We start from the raw sequence: 21,659 nt of genomic DNA on the forward strand, positions 1-21,659 counted from the left end.
GACGTGGTATGTTTCTCTATTTACTTAGCGATTCTCAGATCCTGATCCACAGACGTGGTATGTTTCTCCATTTACTTAGACATTCTCAGATCCTGATCCACACACATGGTATGTTTCTCCAGTTACTTAGGCATTCTCAAATTCTGATCCACAGACATGATGCGTTTCTCCATTTACCTAGGTATTCTCAAATTTTTCTCAGTTATCTTTTGTAGTTCTCAGAGTACAAGTTCTCACATTTTTGGGACAGATTTCATTTTTAAATGCTGTCATAAAATTGTTTTAAAATTTTTAATGTCTGATTATTTCTAGCATGTAGAAATATACAACTGATATCTGCATATTGTTCTTATATCCTGCAACCTTACTAAACTCAGTAGTAGTAGCTTTATTTTTTGGTGGATTGCATATGACTGTGTATGCAGACAACTATGTTATCTGTGAATAAAAACAGTTTCATTCCTTCCTTTCCAATCTGGATGCTTTTAATTTCCTTTTTTCCTGCCTGACTCCATAGGCCAGAACTCCCATGTCAGCACGGAACACAGGTGAGAAGAGGGCACATCCTTGTCTTCGTCCTTATCGAAAGGGGGCATCAGTCTTTCTCCCACAATTGTGACGTTAGCTCTAGCTTTTTCATAGATGTCCTTTATCAGGTTGAGGAAGTTTTCCTCTATTAATTGTTTGCTAGGAGTGTTTACCAGGAATGGGTGTTGAATTTTGTCAAATGCTTTTCCTGCATCCACAAAGATGATCATATGGTTTTTGTTAGTTTTGAAAAAATATGGTGAAATTAATTAATTTTTGAATGTTAAACTATTCCTGGGGTAACCTTGGCTTGGTTATGATGTATTATCCGTTTTATATATTGTGGGATTTAATTTGCTAAAATTTTGCTCACAAGGAATGCTGGTCAGTAGCTTTTTGTTGTTGTTAATGTTTTTATCTTGTTTTGGTATCAAGGTAATATTCGTATCATAGAAAAAGTGGGATGTATTCTCTCCTTTTCAAGTTTCTAGAATAATTTGTGTAGAACTGGTATTATTTTTTCTTAAATATTTGGCAGAATTCACTAGTAAAGCCATCTGGGCTTGACGTTTCCTTTGTGAGAATGCTTTTAATTACAAATTAAAAATTTAAAATATATAGGGCTACTCAGGCTATCTCTTTTTGAGTGGGCTTTGGTAGTTCATGCTTTCAAGGAATTTTTCCATTTCATCTAAGTTGGCAGACATATTAGCATAAAGTTGTTTGTAATATGATTCCCTTATCCTTTCAATATCTGTAGAATTCATGGAGAAATTGTGTCTCTCATTTCTGATAGTGGTAATTTATGTCATCTTTTTTTTCTGATCCGTCTGACTAGAAGTTTTTCAATTTACTGATCTTTTCAAAGAACTAGCTTTGGTTTCATTACTTTCCTCTTTTATTTTTCTGTTTTCTATTTCACTGATCGATTGCCCCTCAGATCTTTAATTTTTATTCCTCTGCTTATTTGGGAACTGAGTTTGCTCTTTTTATAGTTTTGTAAGGTGCAGGCTGAAGTAATTGATTTGAATCTTTTCCCATTTCTCCTACAGGTGTTTAGTGCTGTAAATTTCCATCTCGGTATTGAATCGGCAACATCTTAAACACTTTGATAGGTGTTTTTTAATTCCCTTCAGTTCAAAATACTTTCCCCCTTGATTTCTTCTGTGGCCCACAGTTATTATGACATTTGCTATTTATTTTTCAAATCTTTGGCATTTCGCGCATACATAGCTTTCTGTGTTTTGTTTTGTTTTGTTTTGGTTTTGAGATGGAGTTTCGCTCTGTCGCCCAGGCTGGAGTGCAGTGGCGTGATCGCCACTCACTGCAAGCTCTTCCCCCCCAGGTTCACACCATTCTCCTGCCTCAGCCTCCTGAGTAGCTGGGATTACAGGCGCCCACCACCATGCCTGGTTAATTTTTTGTATTTTTAGTGGAGATGGGGTTTCACCATGTTAGCCAGGATGGTCTCGATCTCCTGACCTCGTGATCTGCCCTCCTCAGCCTCCCAAAGTGACGGGATTACATGCGTGAGCCACTGTGCCCGGCCAGCTTTCTGTTTTTTTTAATTGAGGTAGAAGTCACATAACACAAAATTAACCGTTTAAAAATATACAATTCAGTGGCACCTACACGTTCACAACATTGTGCCACCATCATCTCTAATTCCACGACATTTTCATCACTCCAAAAGGAAACCCCTCGCCCATTAAAAAATCATCCCTCATCCTCCTTGCCCTGTTTCTATGGATTTATCTCTCTCTCTGTTTCTGATTTCTAATTTAGATTGTGGCACCAGTACATATTTTATATAACTTAAATCTTTTAAAATTATTGAGACTTGTTTTATGGTCCAAAATACAGTCCATCTTGAAACATATTCATGTGCACACAAAGAGCATCTTATTCTGCTGTTGTTGGGTGAACGTTCTAGAAATATCTTCAGGTCATATTGGTTGGTAGTGTTGTTCAAATCCTCTAGTGATTTGCTGATTTTCTGGCTACTTACTCTATTAATACTGAGAGAGAGGAACTGAAATCTGACTGTAATTGTAGAGTTGTCTATTTCTCCGTTGCAATTTTATCAGTTTTTGCTTCATTGATTGTGAAACTCTGTTATTAGCTACAGAAATGTTTGCATTTATAGCCTCTTGACTGGTTGAGCCGTTTGCACTATAAAATGAGTTTGTTTATCCTTGGTAATATTCTTTTTTCCAAAATCGGCTGTGTGTGTTGTTAATATAGCCACTCCAGCTTTCTTTTCATTAGTGTTAGCATGGTACATTTTTTCCATTGTTCCCCTTTTAACCTATTTATGTCTTAATATTTAAAGTGGCTTTCTTGTAGGTAGCCCATAGTTGGGTTTTGCTTTTTTATATAATCTGATAGATTCTTTTAACTGAGGGTGTTCTGATTATTTAAATTTCATGTGATTATTCCATGATTAGGTCTAAGGTTATCATCTTGCTGTTTATTTTCTGTTGGTCTCACCTGTCCTTTATTCTTTTTCTTTTTTCTGCTTTCAGGGGGACAAATGAATACTTGTTATGATTTCCATTTATCTCCTTTCTTGGCTCATGCAGCATACATCTGTATTCTGGTATTTCTGTGGCTGTTTTGGCATGTAGTGTATGATATCACTTCACGCAGAGCATAGAAACCTTGCATTTGTTACTGACCTCCCAATCTTTATGCTATTGTTGTCGTACATTTTTACATGTTAGAGACCCCATGCTACATTGTTATTATTGTTTAAGCAGCCAATTATCTTTTAGAGTGATTTTTAGAAGAAGAATTGGACACAATTTCCCCTGGAGTTTACGTGTTCGAGGCTCTCCATGCACCTGTGTGGATCCACACTTCCAGTGGGTGTGGCTTCCTTCTGCCTGCAGGACTGACTCCAAGAGCTCCTGCAGGGCGCAGCCACTGAGGATGCCTTCCTTCAGCTCTCCAGTGTTTGGAGAAACATCTTTATCTCACTTTCATTAGGAATCATATTTTCTGGGTACAGAATTCCAGGTTGGCAGTGTTTCCTCTCGGCCTTCACAGAGGTCCCTGCGCTGGGCTCTCAGCTACACTGCTTCTGCGGGAAGCTGCGCCATTCACCTCTGCCACTCTGCACACAACACACAGTGCTCTCTGGCTGATGCTAAGATGCTCTTCTTGCACTGGTGTTAAAGCGTTTGGTTATGGTGTGCCCTGATATAGTTTCATTCCTCTTTCTAGTTCTTGTGCTTGGGACTCATTCAGCTTCTTGGATCTGTGGGTTTGTATTTATTTTTATCAAATTTGGAAAATTTTCAGTCATTAGTTATTCAAATTATTCTGTTTATTCTACTTTCTCCTCTTCTCCCAGGATTCCAATTACACCTATATTCGTGCACTTAAAACTGTGTGACTTTAATTTTTGTTCAATTTCATTTTCTCTTCATTTTTAAAAGTTTCTGTTGCTATGTCTCTAAGTTCTCCAATGTTTTCTCCTGCCATCGTTGTCATTCACCCCACCTGGTGCCTTCTTCATCTCCTGTGTTGTGGTTTTCACCCTGAAAGTTTGGGTTTTCTTCCTTTTACATCTTCACCATTTCTACTTAACTTTCTGAACATATAGAATACAGTGATAACTTGTCTTCCAATTATAATATCTGTGTCCATTGATCAATTTGCTTTTGGTTGACCAATTATTCTTCCTATTTTCCTGCTTTTCTATACGGCAATATTTTATTGGTTGCCAGACATTTGGGCTTTGTCTTCCTTTGGGGTCTGGTGGGCATTTCTGCATTCCTGTATGTGTTCTTCAGGCTTGGGCTCTGTTCCGGGACAGTTATCTTCTCAAAGGAAATAGCTGGGTCCTTTCAGGTCTGCTTTCTAGGGTCTCTCAGGCAGGTCTGGAGCGGGGCTTACCCAGGCCTAATGACCCCCGACTGAGGCAAGGCCCTGTGTCTGCTTTGCCCGATGCCCCAGGGATCACGAGGTTTTCCAATCCGGCTGGTGAAGTAGGTGCTGTTCCCACCCTAGAACCCTTTTGGGTGGGTTCTTCCCCAGCATGGGGTAGCTTCCTCTCAAGAATGTGCTGATCAGTCCTTGGTAGGACACTCTGGGGCCTCCCCCGAAGGTCTTGGGGTTTTCTCTCTGTGCAGCCCTCTCCTGCCCTCCCCTCCCCGGGGCTCTGTCCCATGAGTGGCAGTGCCTGGCTCTCCCCAGCCTCTCGGCTCCATCCTGTGACTCAGGTCACCAGCGGACTCCACCCGAGACGCCGTGGTGAGCTCGGACCTTAGCTCGGAGACCACTGCCTGTCATTGCTGACGTCTAGTGTTTTCAAAGTCTTTGTTTCATACACTGTTTGTTTCTTCGTTGTTTCAGATGGGGGAGTATCTGGTCCCTGTTACTCCATTTCAGCTAGAAGCAGAAGTCAGCTGGCTTGTAAGGTAAGTTACAGTGGGGTTTATATCCCGGTGGGAGTGACCCAGTGTGCACAGGAACCAGGACACCTGCTTACGTCTTGAAGTGACAATAGGCCCTGGACGCTGTGAAGCCTCCCTTCTTCCTCAGCCATGGCGCCCTGGGCCAGGCCATATAAGCCCTGGATGCTGTGAAGCCTCCCTTCTTCCTCAGCTACGGCACCCTGGGCCAGGCCATACGCTTCCAAGTAATACGCAGTTTTTTGTTCTTCATCTTTCTCGTTCTGGGCACGTAACCTTTATAAGACATAAGAATGGAATTTTAAAACATTATGTTATTATTACTAAATGTTTAATGTGTCATTTTCTATCATACTGTGTATTTTATTAGTGCTTAAAATGATGTTTTAAAATAGCTAACATGTAAAGACATCCTTGATACGTCTTGGAGGTTTAAGAAGCTGGAATAATGCAGTATGTACAGTGTATTATGGTTATAAAAATTAAATCTGCGCTTGAAGGAGATTTGCTGAAGCAATTCCACAGCATCAGCTTTACCCAGCGGGCTGGGTCTGATCAGCTAACTGAACTTCTGCAAGGACAATGTACGACATCCACAGTAACAGACACGGCTCAGGTCAGACCTTGTGGTGGGTTATGCTTCCCTCGCGCAGGCTTCTACACGCCCGCACTGGGCCCGCCGTGTCGAGACGCTTGCGTGTGGTCAAGTCCGGGGGCCATAGGTTGGGGGCAGGGCAGTGGGCGGGGCCAGGGAGGCATTGCTGGGGGTGGCCCCAGGTTGGAGGCAGGGCGGTGGGCGGGGCCAGGGAGGCATTGCTGGGGGTGGCCCCAGGTTGGAGGCAGGGCAGTGGGCGGGGCCAGGGAGGCTTTGCTGGGGGCGGCCCCAGGTTGGGGGCAGGGCGGTGGGCAGGGCCAGGGAGGCTTTGCTGGGGGCGGCCCCAGGTTGGGGGGCAGGGCGGTGGGCGGGGCCAGGGAGGCTTTGCTGGGGGCGGCCCCAGGTTGGGGGCTGGGTGGTGGGCGGGGCCAGGGAGGCTTTGCTGGGGGCGGCCCCAGGTTGGGGGCGGCCCCAGGTTGGGGGCAGGGCTGTGGGCGGGGCCAGGGAGGCTTTGCCAGGGTGGGAGTGGCTGGCAGCTGCTGTGGTGGGGACAGCTGGCATCAAGGCTGTGCTGGCCCTGCCCTCGGTGGGAGCAGCCCCTGAGATGCCGCCTGCGGCCGCGCTACAGAGCCATGCAGGGCAGGGCCACCTCCTGAGGTCAGGGCCCTGCAAGCAGCTCAGGGCTGTGCTCGGGATGTGCGCGTGTGACCTGGGCCTGGGCACGTGTGTGCAATGCGCGTGTGCCTGTGGCTGGTGGGGGTGGGTGGTGCTGTATGTCTGTGCGTGTCTGCCAAGGGCTGGAGGTGCAACGCCCAATGTGGATGCCCTCGAGGAAGGTGTGGGCAGCCGCAGGGCTGGGGCCAGAAGGAGGCCCTGTCAGGGGCAACGGGGGCTCCCCCGACGGGGAGGGCTGGGCATGTGATCAGAACGTGTGAGTGAGGCGGCAGCCGCGAGCTTCCCAGGGGAGGGTCCTGTGGACCCCGCGGGGGTGCAGCCGGGGTGAGCCAGGCCCAGAAGGCAGGATGGCGCTGGGCGTGTTGTGTGTGGGAGAAGCAGTGACTCCCGTGCAGGGGTCGCGGAGGCAGCCTTACCTCTTGATCTTCGCACGCTCTAGTTTTATGTCAACACAATTCTCTTTGCAGCCATAGTCGATAAACTTTCTCTCAATTTCCAACAGGCCATCATCCATCTCTTTCAGTAGCAACGAGCACTCTGTGGGTTCAGTGACCGCTGAGTGCTGCGCAACTCTGACCCGCAGGCTCAGGCACCTGACGGAGGGACGGTTTGGGGCCTGGAGTCAGAAGCCCCAGGGCCGCGTCAGGGCTTGCGGCTGGGCTGCCGCTGTTCTCCCCAGTGTTCATCCAGGGATGCTCGGAGAAACGCTTTCGGAGCATTTCTCGAAAATCAACATCATATGGGCCTCATTCTGTGATCGCATGTGATAAAATCGGAAACTCACAAGCCCCACCCCAGGCACTGTATCCAGGTGGAAATTCAAAAACCCTCTCCTACTTGACTCACTAGTGGAACAGTATCCAGGCGGAAATTCAAAAACCCTCTCCTACTTGACTCACTAGTGGAACAGAAACCCACGTTGAAGCGTTGGGCTGTTCACACGCTGCAGCTGGGGGGCCCAGGGCAAGGTCGGGAGGGAGGCAGAGAGCACAGGCATGAGGCCGCCGCCCCGGAGCAGCCACAGCAGGGCCCTGGGCTGCCCTCGCGCCGATGCAGGGAGCTCCACAAAGATGAAGCAGAACACAAGGAAAGCCTGAGTCAGGCAGAAATCCGTGTTGCTGGGGTCTGTAAACCAAAGCCAGCTCCTTGAAAAGGTCCGCTGCGTTGGAGCCTGTGATTCTGATTTAGAAGAGACGGCGTCGCCATCCTGGCCGACATAGTGAAACCCCATCTCCACTAAAAATACAAAAATTAGCCAGACATGGTGGCATGTGCCTGTAATCCCAGCAACTTGGGAGACTGAGGCAGGAGAATCACTTGAACCAGGGAGTCGGAGGTTGCGGTGAGCTGAGATTGCACCACTGCACTCCAGCCTGGGCGTCGATAAATGGCAACGAGGGAGGCGTGCCTGCCGCAAGGGTTTTGTGAAAGCTGTAAGAACACACTCCCTACAAATTTATACCGACACACCACAGACTTAGAGGAAAAGGTTTCCCAGGCCCTTCCCAAGGCCCTGAAGTTGACTTTCTAAGCCAAACAGACGGGACATGTGGATGGAAGATCCACTTCTCAAAGAAAGTCTGAAGCAAGCTCAGGAAACTTCTGGAGCTTTCTGGAGCTGCACGGAAAGCTGTGGATATGTGGCCCCATGACGTGGGTCTCTGAACTTGCATAGACTTGACGTATGGCACAAAAATTGCAGATGGAAAAGAGGAAACCACAGCTTTCACGCTAATGAACAGTGTTTCTTACAAAGAGTTACCTGGCTTCTAGATCTGTGATCATGAATTCCAGTAAAGGCAATCGGTTTGGTCTTTCTTTCTTGAGGATCTTGAAGGCATTGATGAGCTTCTGAAATATGTGACACACCTGAGGACAGGCAGGGGTGGATACAGGTGTGTCTGAGGACAGGCAGGCATGGATACAGGCCTGAGGACGGGCGGGCAGGGATAGATACGGGCCTGAGGACAGGCAGGGGTGGATACGGGTGTGTCTGAGGACAGGCAGGCATGGATACAGGCCTGAGGACGGGCGGGCAGGGATAGATACGGGCCTGAGGACAGGCAGGGGTGGATACGGGTGTGTCTGAGGACAGGCAGGCATGGATACAGGCCTGAGGACGGGCGGGCAGGGACAGATACGGGCCTGAGGACAGGCGGGGGTGGATACAGGTGTGTCTGAGGGTGGGGCAGGGATGGATCCAGGCGTGTCATCAGCGGTCTGCCAGGCGGAGCCCCATGGACGCCCTTCCTCTCCACCAAGCACCTGGCCCGGCACCCGACATGCAGCCCCAGGTCCCCGTGCCTCTTACCGTAGCTTCCCTTCCTGAGTGTTCCATGGACAAGAGCGCCTCTGCCAGGGTCAGAGTGGAATTGTACCAGAACTCCTCACTTCCGCCCAGGTGCTGGGCCTGTGCGATCATTTTCTTGGCTTGTCCATAGTTTTTCTCCTTGTTGGCCAACTGTGCGAGGACGAGCAGGCACTGGGCCTCTGCACAAGGCTCATCCAGCTCCTGAAGGAGAGAAACTCAGACATGCTTGGGTTCCTCTACAGATGTGTGCAGGCAGGGAGACAGGAGCAGGCAGAGAGAAGGAAGAGGGAGACAGAGAGGCAGAGACAGAGGCACCAGGTGAGGGGAAGACAGGGCTGCTCACGCTGGCAGCGGAAGGGTGGGGCCCATGGCCGCCCTCGCACTCCCTGGCAGGACTTGCAGTGCCGCCCGGCTCCTGCCCCGCTGTGGTTCCTTGAGTGGGACGCCCGCCTCCCCGCCCTCCAGAGGTTTCTCTGGAGTCAGCACCAGCTGCAGCGCGCATGACTGTATCTCATTCCATTTAATTATATTTCAGTGAGGAGCTGACGAGCGGAATCGGCGTTCAGGGAGGCACAGCCCCACTCTGGCTGGTCTTCAGGGGAATTTGTCTCCCTCTGCCTGAGCTGAGCGGCAGGAAACTTCATCCCCGGAGCCTCCTGGGGCTCCTGCTGGCCCAGTCCTGGCCCTGTCTTTTAGGGGCTCCTGCTTGGGGTGAAAGGCTTCGGGACAGCCACACCTGGACACGGATGCTGAGCGGCTCAGAGCCTCCCAGAGCCCGGCCTGCCCATCCGGGGGCCTGCAGCCAGGGAGCTGGGCAGCCACATGATCTGGGACAGAAATACAGGGCAGACTGTGCTAAGAACAGAGAGGTGCTGGTCAGAGGGTGAGGAGAGGACGGGAGCGGTGGCGGGAAAGCTGGTCCCAGCTGCAGGGCTGCCCGGGTGTCTTCTGCAGTGGAAAGGCAGCGTCCTGTTCCCATGTATCACTTTCTGGCCAAACAAGAGGCCCTGTGTGCTTGTTTGGACCTGGGCAGGCCCCTCCCAGGTGTAGCTGCAGGTGTGGGGACAGAGGGGAGGGTGGGCTGATGAGCTGGGGCTACCCGCCGCCAGAGAGCAGGTGTCCCAGCTGCTGAGGGCTCCATCTCTGGCCGTTCCATGCATTTAGATGCCCAGGACGAGGGAGGGGCCCCAGCCACTAGGGAGGCATGCCCCAGTTGTGCCCCTGCCCGACACAGGATCCACCTGGACGCCACAGCCTGCATGCACCTGGGCATGGCTGTGACCGTCAGATGGCGTAGGCAGGGCCTGGGTCCATAGCAGCCTCGTGGGCAGTCAGGTGGCCTGAGGGTAGGCAGGTGGGCGGCTGGGCTCTGTGGAAGGGCATTCCTGGCCTCTGGACCAAGCCTGGCAGGGGGCTGCAGGCCTCTGAGGAGGGAAGAGGGGGAGGCCCTTCGTGGCTGGGCCCAGAGAGCAGGGCTGGCAAGGGTCCAATGGGGCCGGGCCCCTGCGGGGCTTGTTGAGGGCAGCTACAGTGGGCCAGAGGCCGGCGACAGGGCGGGCAGGGGCTTCCACATGGAGAGGAGGAGGGTGCGGAGGTGGGACAGAGCTTGGCCGGGGGTGAGGAGTGCCCAGAAGGCAGGGAGAGGACAGGGTGGGTGGGGCGGGGTGGGGGGTGCTTGAGGCTGATGCCAGGGTTTCCAGTGCCGACACTGAGTCGGGGGGGCAGAGCCCTGTCCTGAGGAGTGGGCAGTACAACAGCAGTCACAACCCCCAAGGCAGATGTTTCCAGCCCGGAGGCCTCTGAGGTCGGCGGGGGTCTGAGTGCTGAGTGCTGAGGCTACAGCGGGAGAGCCCAGGGGAGGTCAGACCCCCGAGAGACAAGGCCACTGTGTGGGTGGGCCTGAGAGGGGAGGGGTGCCACCAGCAGGACGGAGAGAGCCCCGCGGAGGAGAGACCAGGGTGGAAGGGCAGAGCACACTCCCGTCACCGGCCTGGGGGAGCAGGTTCAGGAGAGGCTGGAGGGGGATGAGGCGGCCGGGCTGCACTGGCTGAGGGTGAGGAGGGGCGGGAGGGGAGGGCAGCACATGGAGGCAGGCTTTCTGTGGTGTGGATGTGGCTGAGAAGCCAGGGTGAGCTGAGGGCAAAGTTGAGGACAGGAGGTAGGAGGCCTTCAGGCAAGAGGGCGGGAAAGATCAAGGAAACAAACAACTTCCTGTCAGAAGCGCCTGCTGTGAAACAAAGTCCCTGCAAAACAGCGGCTGCAGGAAGGAAGGTGGCGACCCCACGTTCGCGGGAGTCCAGCACCCATCACGTCTGTCCTGGGGCTGGGCTCCAAGGTCCACGGTGGCCCCGGGTATGAGGCAGGTTCACTCCCCAAGTCCCAGAGCTCAGGACCACGGAGGCCCCGGCATGCGGCAGACTCACTCCCTAAGTCCCAGGGCTCTCACCACCTCCCACTGCCTCCCGACCCCGGGGTGAGGGAGACTGGGCCTCTGCCCACCTCGGGGGCTTGACTCTTGCCCCGGGAGCTCCCAGGAGCTCTTCCACACCTCCAGCCCTGCGGCCCCAGCAGAGGCTGGCTGTCTCCTGTGGCTGCGGCTAAAAAAATGCTGCACCCATGTATGTCCCTTCCATAGCTGTCCACAGCATCCTCAGTCCCTTCCTTGGACAAGCTCCCTTTTGACCCTGGTGTGCACACACCCGTCTCTGCTATCAGAGACCTGCACACACCTGTCCCCAATGCCTGAGACCTGCACACACCTGTCCCTGCTATCAAAGACCTGCATACACCTCTCCTCACTGCCTGAGACGTGCACAAACCTGTCCCTGCTATCAGAGACCTGCATACACCTGTCCCTCTTCCTGAGACGTGCACACACCTGTTCTCAGTGCCTGAGACCTGCATGCACCTGTCCCCCTTCCTGAGACCTGCACACACCTGTTCTCAGTGCCTGAGACCTGCAAACACCTGTCCCCCTGCCTGAGACCTGCACACACCTGTCCCCCTGCCTGAGACCGGCACACACCTGTCCCTGCTATCAGAGACCTGCACACACCTGTCCCCCTGCCTGAGACCGGCACACACCTGTCCCTGCTATCAGAGACCTGCACACACCTGTCCCCCTGCCTGAGACCTGCACACACCTGTCCCCAGTGCCTGAGACCTGCACACACCTCTCCCTGCTATCAGAGACCTGCACACACCTGTCCCTCTGCCTGAGACCTTCACACACCTGTCCCCAGTGCCTGAGACCTGCACACACCTGTCCCCCTGCCTGAGACCTGCACACACCTGTCCCCCTGCCTGAGACCTCCACACACCTGTCCCCAGTGTCTGAGACGTGCAAACACCTGTCCTTCTGTATGAGACCTCCACACACCTGTCCCCCTGCCTGAGACCTGCACACACCTGTCCCCCTGCCTGAGACCTGCACGCACCTGTCCCCAGTGCCTGAGACCTGCACACACCTGTCCCCCTGCCTGAGACCTGCACGCACCTGTCCCCAGTGCCTGAGACCTGCACACACCTGTTCCCAGTGCCTGAGACCTGCACATACCTGTCCTCAGTGCCAGAGACCTGCACGCACCTGCCCTCAGTGCCTGAGACCTGCACACACCTGTCCCCCTGCCAGAGACCTGCACACACCTGCCCTCAGTGCCTGAGACCTGCACACACCTGTCCCCCTGCCTGAGACCTGCACATACCTGTCCTCAGTGCCAGAGACCTGCACGCACCTGCCCTCAGTGCCAGAGATAAAAGTCTGAACCTCTCAAGGCTTTGATGGGCATCACTGACTTTTTATACCATTCTAGGACCCTCTTTTTCTGGAGTTTTTCTTCAAAACAAGCGACAGGCTGTCTGGTTCTGTAGCTCTGCCTCACCCTCCCAGTGAAAGCAACTCTAAAATCTGGACAGAAGATGTCACCACGTGTCTGAGGTGAGTTTGGAGGGCAGTCAGTGCTGGCAAAAACTGGCAACTACACTCTGCACAGAGAAAAGCACCTGTGGGCCTCCATCCATCTGGCTTTTTCCTGGGGCTGCCATCCCTGCCGGGGGAGTGCAGGTGCCCAGGGTGAGGAGAGGAGGCTGCAGCTGGGGCTTCCGTTGCTGAGGTTTGCAGGGCCAGTCCCAGGAGGAGGGGCCGAGGTGAAGGGTCCGAGGTCCGTACTCCCCCTCAGCGCTGTCAGCTGGGCTTGGCTGCTCAGGGCAGAGCAGGATGTCACAAAGCCTGGCAGCAACCAGCTAAGACCAAACAGGTGCAGCGCCCGCCGGGGAGACGGGGCCTCAGCAAACGTCCCAGGGCTTTCGCTGGGGACCGTAAGGGTCCCATCCAGGGAGTGAGAGCAAAACAAACAAAGACCAGACCAGGCCCGGATTCCTGGACCCAGGCAGCCCCACACACGATCCGCCTTCTAGAACAAAGTGGCGCTTCTGGCAGAGACACCCTCTGGGGTTCTCCAAGTTCTCGTCCAGCCTCAGAAGGTAAGAAACTGACCGTGGCAGGAGGCAGAGCGGAGCCACTGACACCCAAGAGAAACGAGAGGTTGCAGAGACCCACAGCAGGTACTGGAAATAGAAACTTCAGCAAACTGTGAGTGGCAGAGCAAAAGACGGACAGACAGAGGACGCACAGGACTGACTTCCCGCAGAGAGCTGGACCCAGACAAGAGAGGCACGTGGCCCTGCTAGAGCTGAACGCTACAGCCCAAGCTTCTGCCCGCGGTCCCTCCACTGTGCACAGTGCGCTGGGAGCGGCTGTGGATGGTGATGGGCTGGGAGGGGCTCCTCACCTGGAAAGCCAGGTAAGCCTCCGACAGGAGCAGCCGTGCAGGCTGGTACAGGTTCATCTCCAGCAGAACTTCTGCCTTCAGCATCCACAGGTGGGGAAAGGACGTCCCATCCAGGTCCCTCCCGGTCTCCCCATTCATCTTCAAAATCTGTAAGACACCGCAGCCCCAGGCGGCACGGTCCTGACACTTGTGACCTCTGAGTCTCACGGGACAGGCTCTGGCTCAGGAGCCGTCTGTACCACACAGGGAGCCACACCACACCCAGGGCTCCCTGCTGGCCTAGGCATCATGGGCGCCTCGCAAGCTCCCCGTGTGCCCCAAGGCCAGAGCTCAGGCCTTTGCCTTTCCCCCGACAGACCTCCTGCACCCTGTGCACCTCTCTCTTCTCACGAATCCCCTTGCAGCCAACCAAGCCCACCACTAGCCACGCAGAGCCTTTGCTACTCCACACACACACATTGGGGTGTAGGACCCCTTGCCCCACCTCCTGCTGCCGAACAACCCTGGGATCTGGGCCTGCCTGCGGCTGTGCACCCGGCCTTGCTAGGGCGCCCCGGGTGTGGGCCGGTGGCTGAGCCCCTGCACTAGGATCTGGGCCTACCCCGCATCCCCCCAGCCTCTCCTCGCTAAGCAGAGCCCCCGGCCTGGGGCGGTGGCTGAGCCCCGCCCTGCTGTGTTCTGCATCCAGGTCCTGTGCTGAGCCCCTGTCCTGTCCTGACTGCCAGGTCACAGGAAGCATGGCCTTTGCCCCTCCATGGTGCTCCCACGGTAACTGCGTTTTGGGTTAGGAGCCAGGCTGGTCACCTTCCTTTATGGGCAAATGCAGAGGGGTGCTGTGCTCTCCTGCTGAGGGAAACCCAGGTGGTGGGAGAACCAGTTCTGTCAGATGACCGGGACCTCCAGGCGGAGCCCCCTCTTCGTTGCCCCCACCTTCTCTCAGCCTCTGCCCAGGCGCCCAGCAGGCCTGTTCCAGGGAGGCCCGTGGTGCACATAAAGCTCATCTTTCCCGGGGAATTCCAGGGCCCACGGGAGGAGAAATCACTCATGGGAAGCCCCTCGCACACTGACACACAGGCCGGCCCCACACACAGACACACAGGCCGGCCCCTCACACACAGACACACACACAGGCCGGCCCCTCACACACTGACACACACACAGGCCGGCCCCTCGCACACTGACACACAGGCCGGCCCCTCACACACTGACACACACACAGGCCAGCCCCTCACACAAAGACACACAGGCCGGCCCCTCACACACTGACACACACACAGGCTGGCCCCTCGCACACTGATACACACACAGGCCGGCCCCTCGCACACTGACACACACACAGGCCGGCCCCTCACACACTGACACACAGGCCAGCCCCTCACACAAAGACACACAGGCCGGCCCCTCACACACTGACACACACTGACGCCTGGCTCAGCTGCAGCCCTGCATGGCCACAAGGCACCGGCGCCCGCTGGGCTGCGGGTCAGAGGGATTCTGGACGCTGAGGTTACCTTGTCCTTGGCTTCCAGTGGTTTGATCTCCCCCGGCTGAACGGGAAGTGTCTGCTCATTCAGTGCTGGCAGGCTTTCTTCTAATAAAGGCTCCTTATTTTTCTCTTTTTTCAACGCGATCTCTTTTCTGCAGCTAATGCGAGGAAAACAGACAATACGCAAGAGCCACATGGCCACGAAAATGTCCCTTCACGAGTAACCAAAGAAACGCAAACGAAAACAGCCACAATTACATTCTTCACGCGAGTGTTTCCAAAGATTTTTTTAAATCCTCAGGATCTAACGGCACATCTGACTCCCAAATTTGTGTCCATCACTGGTTCTCTCTTCCAAACTCCAAAGTCATGTCCAGCTGCTGTTTGACAGCCTGACAGGTGTTTAATGAGCATCTCCGACTCCATCTCTCCAGTGTGCCCAGCCCCGGCCCCGCTGTGCCTCCCGCGGGCACCCCCACCTGAAAGTTCGGAACCAACTACAGGTCCCTGGGTGGGCTCCTGCTCCCCGCTCGGCCTTCCCGCGGGGTCTTCAAGGTGTCTGCTACCTTCCCCTTCGCTGCTCCACCTGGCCCCGGCCACGGCCCCTAGCTGTCCCGCCTTCTCCTGTGCCATGAACACCAGGCCCTGGCCATTTGCCACACCACGTCCAGAGAGGTCCTTTAGAAGACAGGCCAGCAGGGGGTCACAGCAGAGGTCAAGACCCGGCAGGCCCAGCCCCAGCGCGTTTTCGTCCTCTGACCTCTGACCCTCTCCCGAGGCCTGCACGCCCCTCTGCCCAGGCCTCCCCGGCCACGCGCGTTCCAAGTCGAGGCCCCCCTTGCCGCCGAGACGTCACTGCTCCCAGCACACCACACCGCGCTGGCCACCCCACATCGCGTTGGCCTCTGCCATCTGCCACCCTCCACGGCTCGTAAACAAATGAACAGCAGGGAACCAGGACCCTATGGCCTCCACAACTCCTTTGCTCCAAAGTTATTTTAGGGCTGTGAGGACAACCGGGCCAAAGACCAGGTTCCTGGGACACTGCTCCACGTCCCTTATACCAGGAGAGTGTGGACACGGTTCCAATGTTCAGCCGGGCTGCACAGATAACTCATGGTGCACAGATAACTCACGGTACTGAAAAATGCAAAGTTCACATTGCAGGTGAAGGCTGGTTACCACAGGCCGCTAAGTGAAAGGGTATAGAGAGCTTAATTCCACTTTCACCATAACAGCGTCTGTTTCGATGTAACGGGGAAATGGCCGGAAGAGCATGAGTGAAAATATGAACAGGGTTATGCTGAATGATGGGGCCAATCGTGAGCTTTATTTTCCTCTTTCTTTTATCTACATGTTCTAAGATTTTCATTATAAAATGTATCACTTATGTAATTTTAAAAAGTATCTTGTAAAAACTAATAAAAACAGAACCGTATACAATCATAGCACAGAAGTATTTCTGAGATGGTCTCTAAATCTAAAAGTGATTCGCTACACTAACGAGAGTTAGTTGTTACACAGCCTGATGTTAGTAAACTTCAACAGCTCTCAAGTGAACTCCTGCCTGAAGGCTGCCGGAGACGGGAGTGGCCTGACCGAGCACTGCCTCAGGACCCGGTGCCCAGCACCCAGCGCCCAAGGGTCCAGGGCCCGGCAGCCAGCCTTTCTGTCCTCCGGGGAGGGGCTCGGGCCACCCTGGGGAGCCCCCCTCACCGCCCCTCCCTCCCTCTGTGAGGAGCGCCTCCCCACAACCCACCTCCAGCACGACCCAGGAGAACCGGCCACAGCCGTGTCCCCCAAGTGCTCACTCTCCCCAGAGGGGCAGGAGTCCAGGGAAGAGGGTGGCCGCGCAGCTGGCTTTCACCTGGCCGCACCAAGGGCGAGACTCAAACCCCAGGCGGCGCAGGGTGGGACTGCACACACCTGGCCTGCTCCAGCTCGCTGACGTACACCTGCCCAACCGCCTCTTCATGGTGCGCGGCTGCTTCTCTCAGCTTCAGCTCGGAGCACGCGTGGGCGAGGCTGCGGGGAGTGTAGCCGAAAGAGTCAGTGTTGCACGGGCGCAGAGGGAGCCAGAAACCAAGCTACTAGTGTGCTTCACAGAAAACGGCCAACTAACACATCGAGGCACACTTGGATGGTATTTTCAATCATTTTTAAAGGTAAGCGAAATTACTAGGGAAAAGTGCCCGGTAGCTCCATCAAATTTCAGGTGGGATTCTTCTCCCGCTCCTTCACAGATCTCGTGCGAGGCATTATCTGTTGCCTCCTGGACGCCGTCCGAGAAGAGGAGGCCCTCAGGTGGGCTCAGCACCCACCACAATAAGCAGAGAAGCCACCACTCCTGTTGAAAACCCTATTCTTGTAAAATGCTTTCAGGCAAGCAGGAAAGTTGCACAGACACCAGGAAGCATCCCTGTGCGGGCCCCGGTGGCCTCTCTTGGCCCTGTGACCACACCTGCTCCAGCTTCCTCTCCCGCGCCCGCCCCTGGGATATCTGAGCAAGCTGAGGATGCAACTTGCAGCCTTTCTCCCGGATCCTTCAGGGCGCAGGTGCCTCCATTTATCAAACTGTGCTGTATTGCGCTGCTCAGATGTTGCATATTTTACAAATTGAAAGTCTGGGGCAGCCCTGAGCGACCAAGTCCATTGGCGCCATTTTCCCACAGCACCTGCTCACTCGGTGTCTCTGTGTCACATTTTGGTAATTCTCAAAATATTTCAAACTTTGTCATTATTATGATTGTGTTACGGTGATCTGTGTTCAGTGATCTTTGCGGTTACCATTGTAATTGTTTTGGGGCACCATCAGCCACGCCCATATGAGACAGTGAACTGAGTCGATAAATGTCCCGTGGGCTCTGATTGCTCTGCGGCTTGGCCACTCCCCCATTTCTCTCCCTCCCCTTGGGCCTCCCTATTCCCCAAGACACAGAAATTTTGAAATTAGGCCAGTTAATAACCCTATGATGGGCTCTAAGTGTTCCAGAGAAAGGAACAGGCGCACGTCTCTCACGTTAAAGAAAAGCCAAAAATGATTCAGTTCAGTGAGGAAAGCGTGTCAGAAGTGGAGACAGACTGCAAGCTTGGCCCCCTGCACCAGTTAACCAAGTTGTAAGTGCGAAGGGAAAGTTCTGAAAGGAAATGAGAAGCTCCTACAGGGAACATATGAATACAAATGACGAGAAGGTGAAGCCGCCTCAGTGCCGGTATGAAAAAGTTTCCGTGGTCTGCTCTGAAGATCAAACCAGTCACAATATTCCTTCAGGCCGAAGCCTCATCCAGAGCGAGGCCCTCACTCTCTTCAATCCCATGAATGCTGGGAGACGTGAGGAAGCTGCAGAAGAAGTTTGAAGCAGCAGAGGTGGGCTCGTGAGGTTTCCGGACAGAAGCTGTCTCTGTCACATAAAAGTGCCAGGTGAAGCAGCAAGTGCTGATGGAGAAGCTGAAGCCAGTTAGCCGGAAGATCCAGCTAATAAGAGCATGGATGGTGGCTACGCTAAACAACAGATTTCCACTGTAGACCGCACAGCGTTCTATTGGAAGAAGATGCCTTCTAGGACTTTCAGAGCTAGAGAAGAAAAGTCAATGCCTGGCTTCCAAGCTTCCAAGCACAGGCTGACTCTCTTGCTAGGGGCTAATGCAGCCGGGGACTTTGAGTTGAAGCCAATCCTCATTCGCCATTCTGAAAATCCCAGGGCCTTTAAGAATGATGCTCAATCTACTCTGCCTGTGCTCCGTAAGTGTACAACAAAGCCTGGTGACAGCACATCTGTTGACAGCATGGTTTGCTGAATATTTAAAGCCCACTGTTGAGACCTACTGCTCAGAAAAACAGATTCCTTTCAAAATAGTACTGCTCATTGGCAATGCTTTGGCCACCCAAGAGTGCTCACGGAGACGTACAAGGAGACGAATGCCTTCTCAGTGCCTGCTAACACCACTGCTAACACCACACCCATGCAGTCCATGGATCAAGGAGGCATTTCGACTTTCAAGTCTTACTATTTATGAAGCACATTTAATAAAGTTATAGCTGCCGCAGAGAGTGATTCTTCTGATGGATCTGGGCAAAGTGAATTGAAAACCTTCTGGAAAGGATTCACCATTCTAGATCCCATTAAGAACATTCCTGATTCATGGGAGGAGGTCAAAATAGCAACATTAACAGGAACTTGGAAGAAGTTGATCCCAAACCTCATGGATGACTTTGAGGGATCCAAGATTTCAGTAGAAGGAGCTACAGATGTGGGGGAAATAGCAAGAGAAGTAGAATCAGAAGTGGAGCCTGAAGACGGCACTGAATTGCTGCAATCTCAAGAGAAAACTTGAATGGATGCGGAATTGCCTCTTATGGATGAGCAGAGAAAGTGGTTTCTTGAGATGGGATCTGCTCCTGGTAAAGATGCTGTGAACACTGTGGAAATGACAAAAGGGACCTAGAATATTCCATACATTGAGTTGATAAAGTGGCAGCAGCATTTAAGAGACTGACTCCAATTTTGAAAGAACTTCTGCCATGGGTAAAATTCCATCAAACATCATTGCATGCTACAGAGAAATCTTTTGTGAAAGAGTTGATCCATGTGGCAAATTTTATTGTTGTCTTATTTTAAGAAATTGCCAGCCTTTTTAGCATTTTTAGTACATACATTTTAAATGGATGTATGTACATTTTTTAGACATAATGCTATCACACACTTAATAGACTACAGAATAGTGTAAACCTAACTTTTATATACTCTGGAAAACCAAAAAAATTCATGTGACTTGTTTTAATGTGATATTTGTTTTGTTTTGGAACACAACCTGCAATATCTCCAAGATATGCCTGTATTTCCTTAAAACAAGAATATTCTCCTAAGGATCAGGTAGAAATTTTAAAATAAAAATATCATATTTTATCTTTTAAATTTTTAGTAACAGCATCATGCTCTGTTGCCCAGGCTAGGGTGCAGGGGCATGATCATAGCTCACCGCAGCCTCCATTTCTTAGGCTCAGGTGATCCTCTTGCCTCAGCCTCCTGAGTAGTTGCGACAACAGGTGTGTGTCACCATACCTGGCTAATATATTTTTTAAATTTTTTGTAGAGATGGGGTCTTGCTATGTTGCCCAGGCTGGTCTCAAACTCCTGGGATCAAATAGTCCTCCCGTCCCAACCAAAAATACCATTTTCATATTCAAATATTTTTATTTACTTGGTGTTCAAGTCCCAGGGACTTTATTATTTACACAGTCAACTACAGAATTAATACCTTAACATGTTGTTTATTTTTGTATTGCTTTGGGGAAATCACACTCTGAAAAAGGAGCTGTACCCACCGAAGGTGGTAGAGATCTGACAGGCCCTTGCTTCCCACCACGGAGTCCGAAATCAGCACCCCCAACTGCAGGACGGGAACCGTGAGTTCGTGCAGGCACATCTTCTGCAGGGCCTTGACCAGGTGGTCCAGGAAATACAAACTGTATGTCTACATGGACACATAACACACACAGGAGGTCACAGGAGCGGGTGTAGACCACAAGCATAAGGGTCTTTCCTCAGAGAACTCCCTCCCTCCCCATGCCAGCACATGTCTGCACACAGCAGGTGCTCAGCACGTGTCCGCACACAGCAGGTGCTCAGTGCGTTTCTGTGGGATGGATGGAGGCTGTGCTATCTTCCTTCCCTCTTCCACTCATGGGTTTCATTTTGTCACGTGATAATCTTTGTGAACATCAGCACCCAAGTATGAAGATCCTCACAAGAAACACACCCTTATGTGTTTGTTTCATTTTTCCACTAAAAACTACTGACTCATTAGAGACAGAATTTCTTTGTGTGCACACACAACCACTTACAAATTTAATATATAGAGAAGAGCTAATGCTTCCTATGATGTTGGACTTGGTTTGTTAAAACCATTACTCTTGAGTGGGAAATTAGGAAAGTTGGATGACCTGTTGCAAAAATGTACTTCTAAGAACTGGAGGATAATCAATATCCAAAGAATCACCAGGCCGAGATCTGGAAGTCAGTATGCATCCAGGGACACAAGCCTGGCTATCAGGCACTGAGGCATCCAGTGACACAAGCCTGGCTATCAGGCACTGAGGCATCCAGCGACACGAGCCTAGCTGTCAGGCACTGAGGCATCCAGGGACACGAGCCTGGCTATCAGGCACTGAGGCATCCAGGGATATGAGCCTGGCTGTCAGGCACTGAGGCATCCAGGGACACGAGCCTGGCTGTCAGGCACTGAGGCATCCAGGGACACGAGCCTGGCTGTCAGGCACTGAGGCATCCAGGGATATGAGCCTGGCTGTCAGGCACTGAGGCATCCAGGGATACGAGCCTGGCTATCAGGCACTGAGGCAGCTGAGGGCCCCATGGCGCTCCGCATCGTGCTGTAGGCTGGGCTTAGAAAACGGGGTTCAGGGCCCACCAAGAGCTCCACTCTCTCACTCTCTCTCTCAGGCTGGGTTCTTGAAGGGCTGCACCTCAGAATTCCAGGCAATCTAGGAGGAGGCCGTCCCCTCAGGGATGACAACCAGGCAGAGGGGCCGTGTGGGTGGCCTGGAAAGCACAGGGTCCTTTGAGAGGTCAATGGAATTGATCACTCCCAATGAGGCTGATCGGGAGAGCGAGCGAGGGGTGACAGGGCTCTACAGGTCCCACATGCATTAAAAGGTAATACAAGGACATTGAGAACAACTTCATGGCAATACATCCAAAATGTATTTTCAATAAAAACATCCCAGAAAAACACAGCCCATGAAAACTGTTACAAGAAGAAACAGAAACTCTGAAGAATTCTATAACTATGAAATAAATTGGATCCATAATTTAAAATTTTCCCAAACAGAAGCTCT

At 52.5% G+C, this 21,659-nt stretch overlaps 1 protein-coding gene across 6 annotated transcripts in view; it reads right to left on the reverse strand.

Annotated features, from left to right (window-relative positions):
• Positions 1 to 21,659, reverse strand: part of CFAP46 (cilia and flagella associated protein 46) — a 137,316-nt gene that overhangs the window by 42,593 nt on the left and 73,064 nt on the right. For all 6 annotated transcript variants that reach the window (XR_010147079.1, XM_024346698.3, XM_063782367.1 and 3 more), the window contains 8 exons: positions 20,130 to 20,278; positions 16,730 to 16,828; positions 14,829 to 14,961; positions 13,318 to 13,464; positions 8,528 to 8,728; positions 7,979 to 8,085; positions 6,633 to 6,809; positions 5,024 to 5,222 (listed from right to left, as the gene is read on the reverse strand). Coding sequence is in view for 5 of the 6 variants with exons in the window: in XM_024346698.3 (XP_024202466.3) it covers positions 5,024 to 5,222; positions 6,633 to 6,809; positions 7,979 to 8,085; positions 8,528 to 8,728; positions 13,318 to 13,464; positions 14,829 to 14,961; positions 16,730 to 16,828; positions 20,130 to 20,278 (1,212 nt within the window). In the remaining variant the exon portion in view is untranslated. The remainder of the gene's footprint in view (positions 1 to 5,023; positions 5,223 to 6,632; positions 6,810 to 7,978; positions 8,086 to 8,527; positions 8,729 to 13,317; positions 13,465 to 14,828; positions 14,962 to 16,729; positions 16,829 to 20,129; positions 20,279 to 21,659) is intronic.

The sequence above is a fragment of the Pan troglodytes genome, chromosome 8, assembly GCF_028858775.2.
Source record: "Pan troglodytes isolate AG18354 chromosome 8, NHGRI_mPanTro3-v2.0_pri, whole genome shotgun sequence".
NCBI classification, from domain to species: domain Eukaryota; kingdom Metazoa; phylum Chordata; class Mammalia; order Primates; family Hominidae; genus Pan; species Pan troglodytes.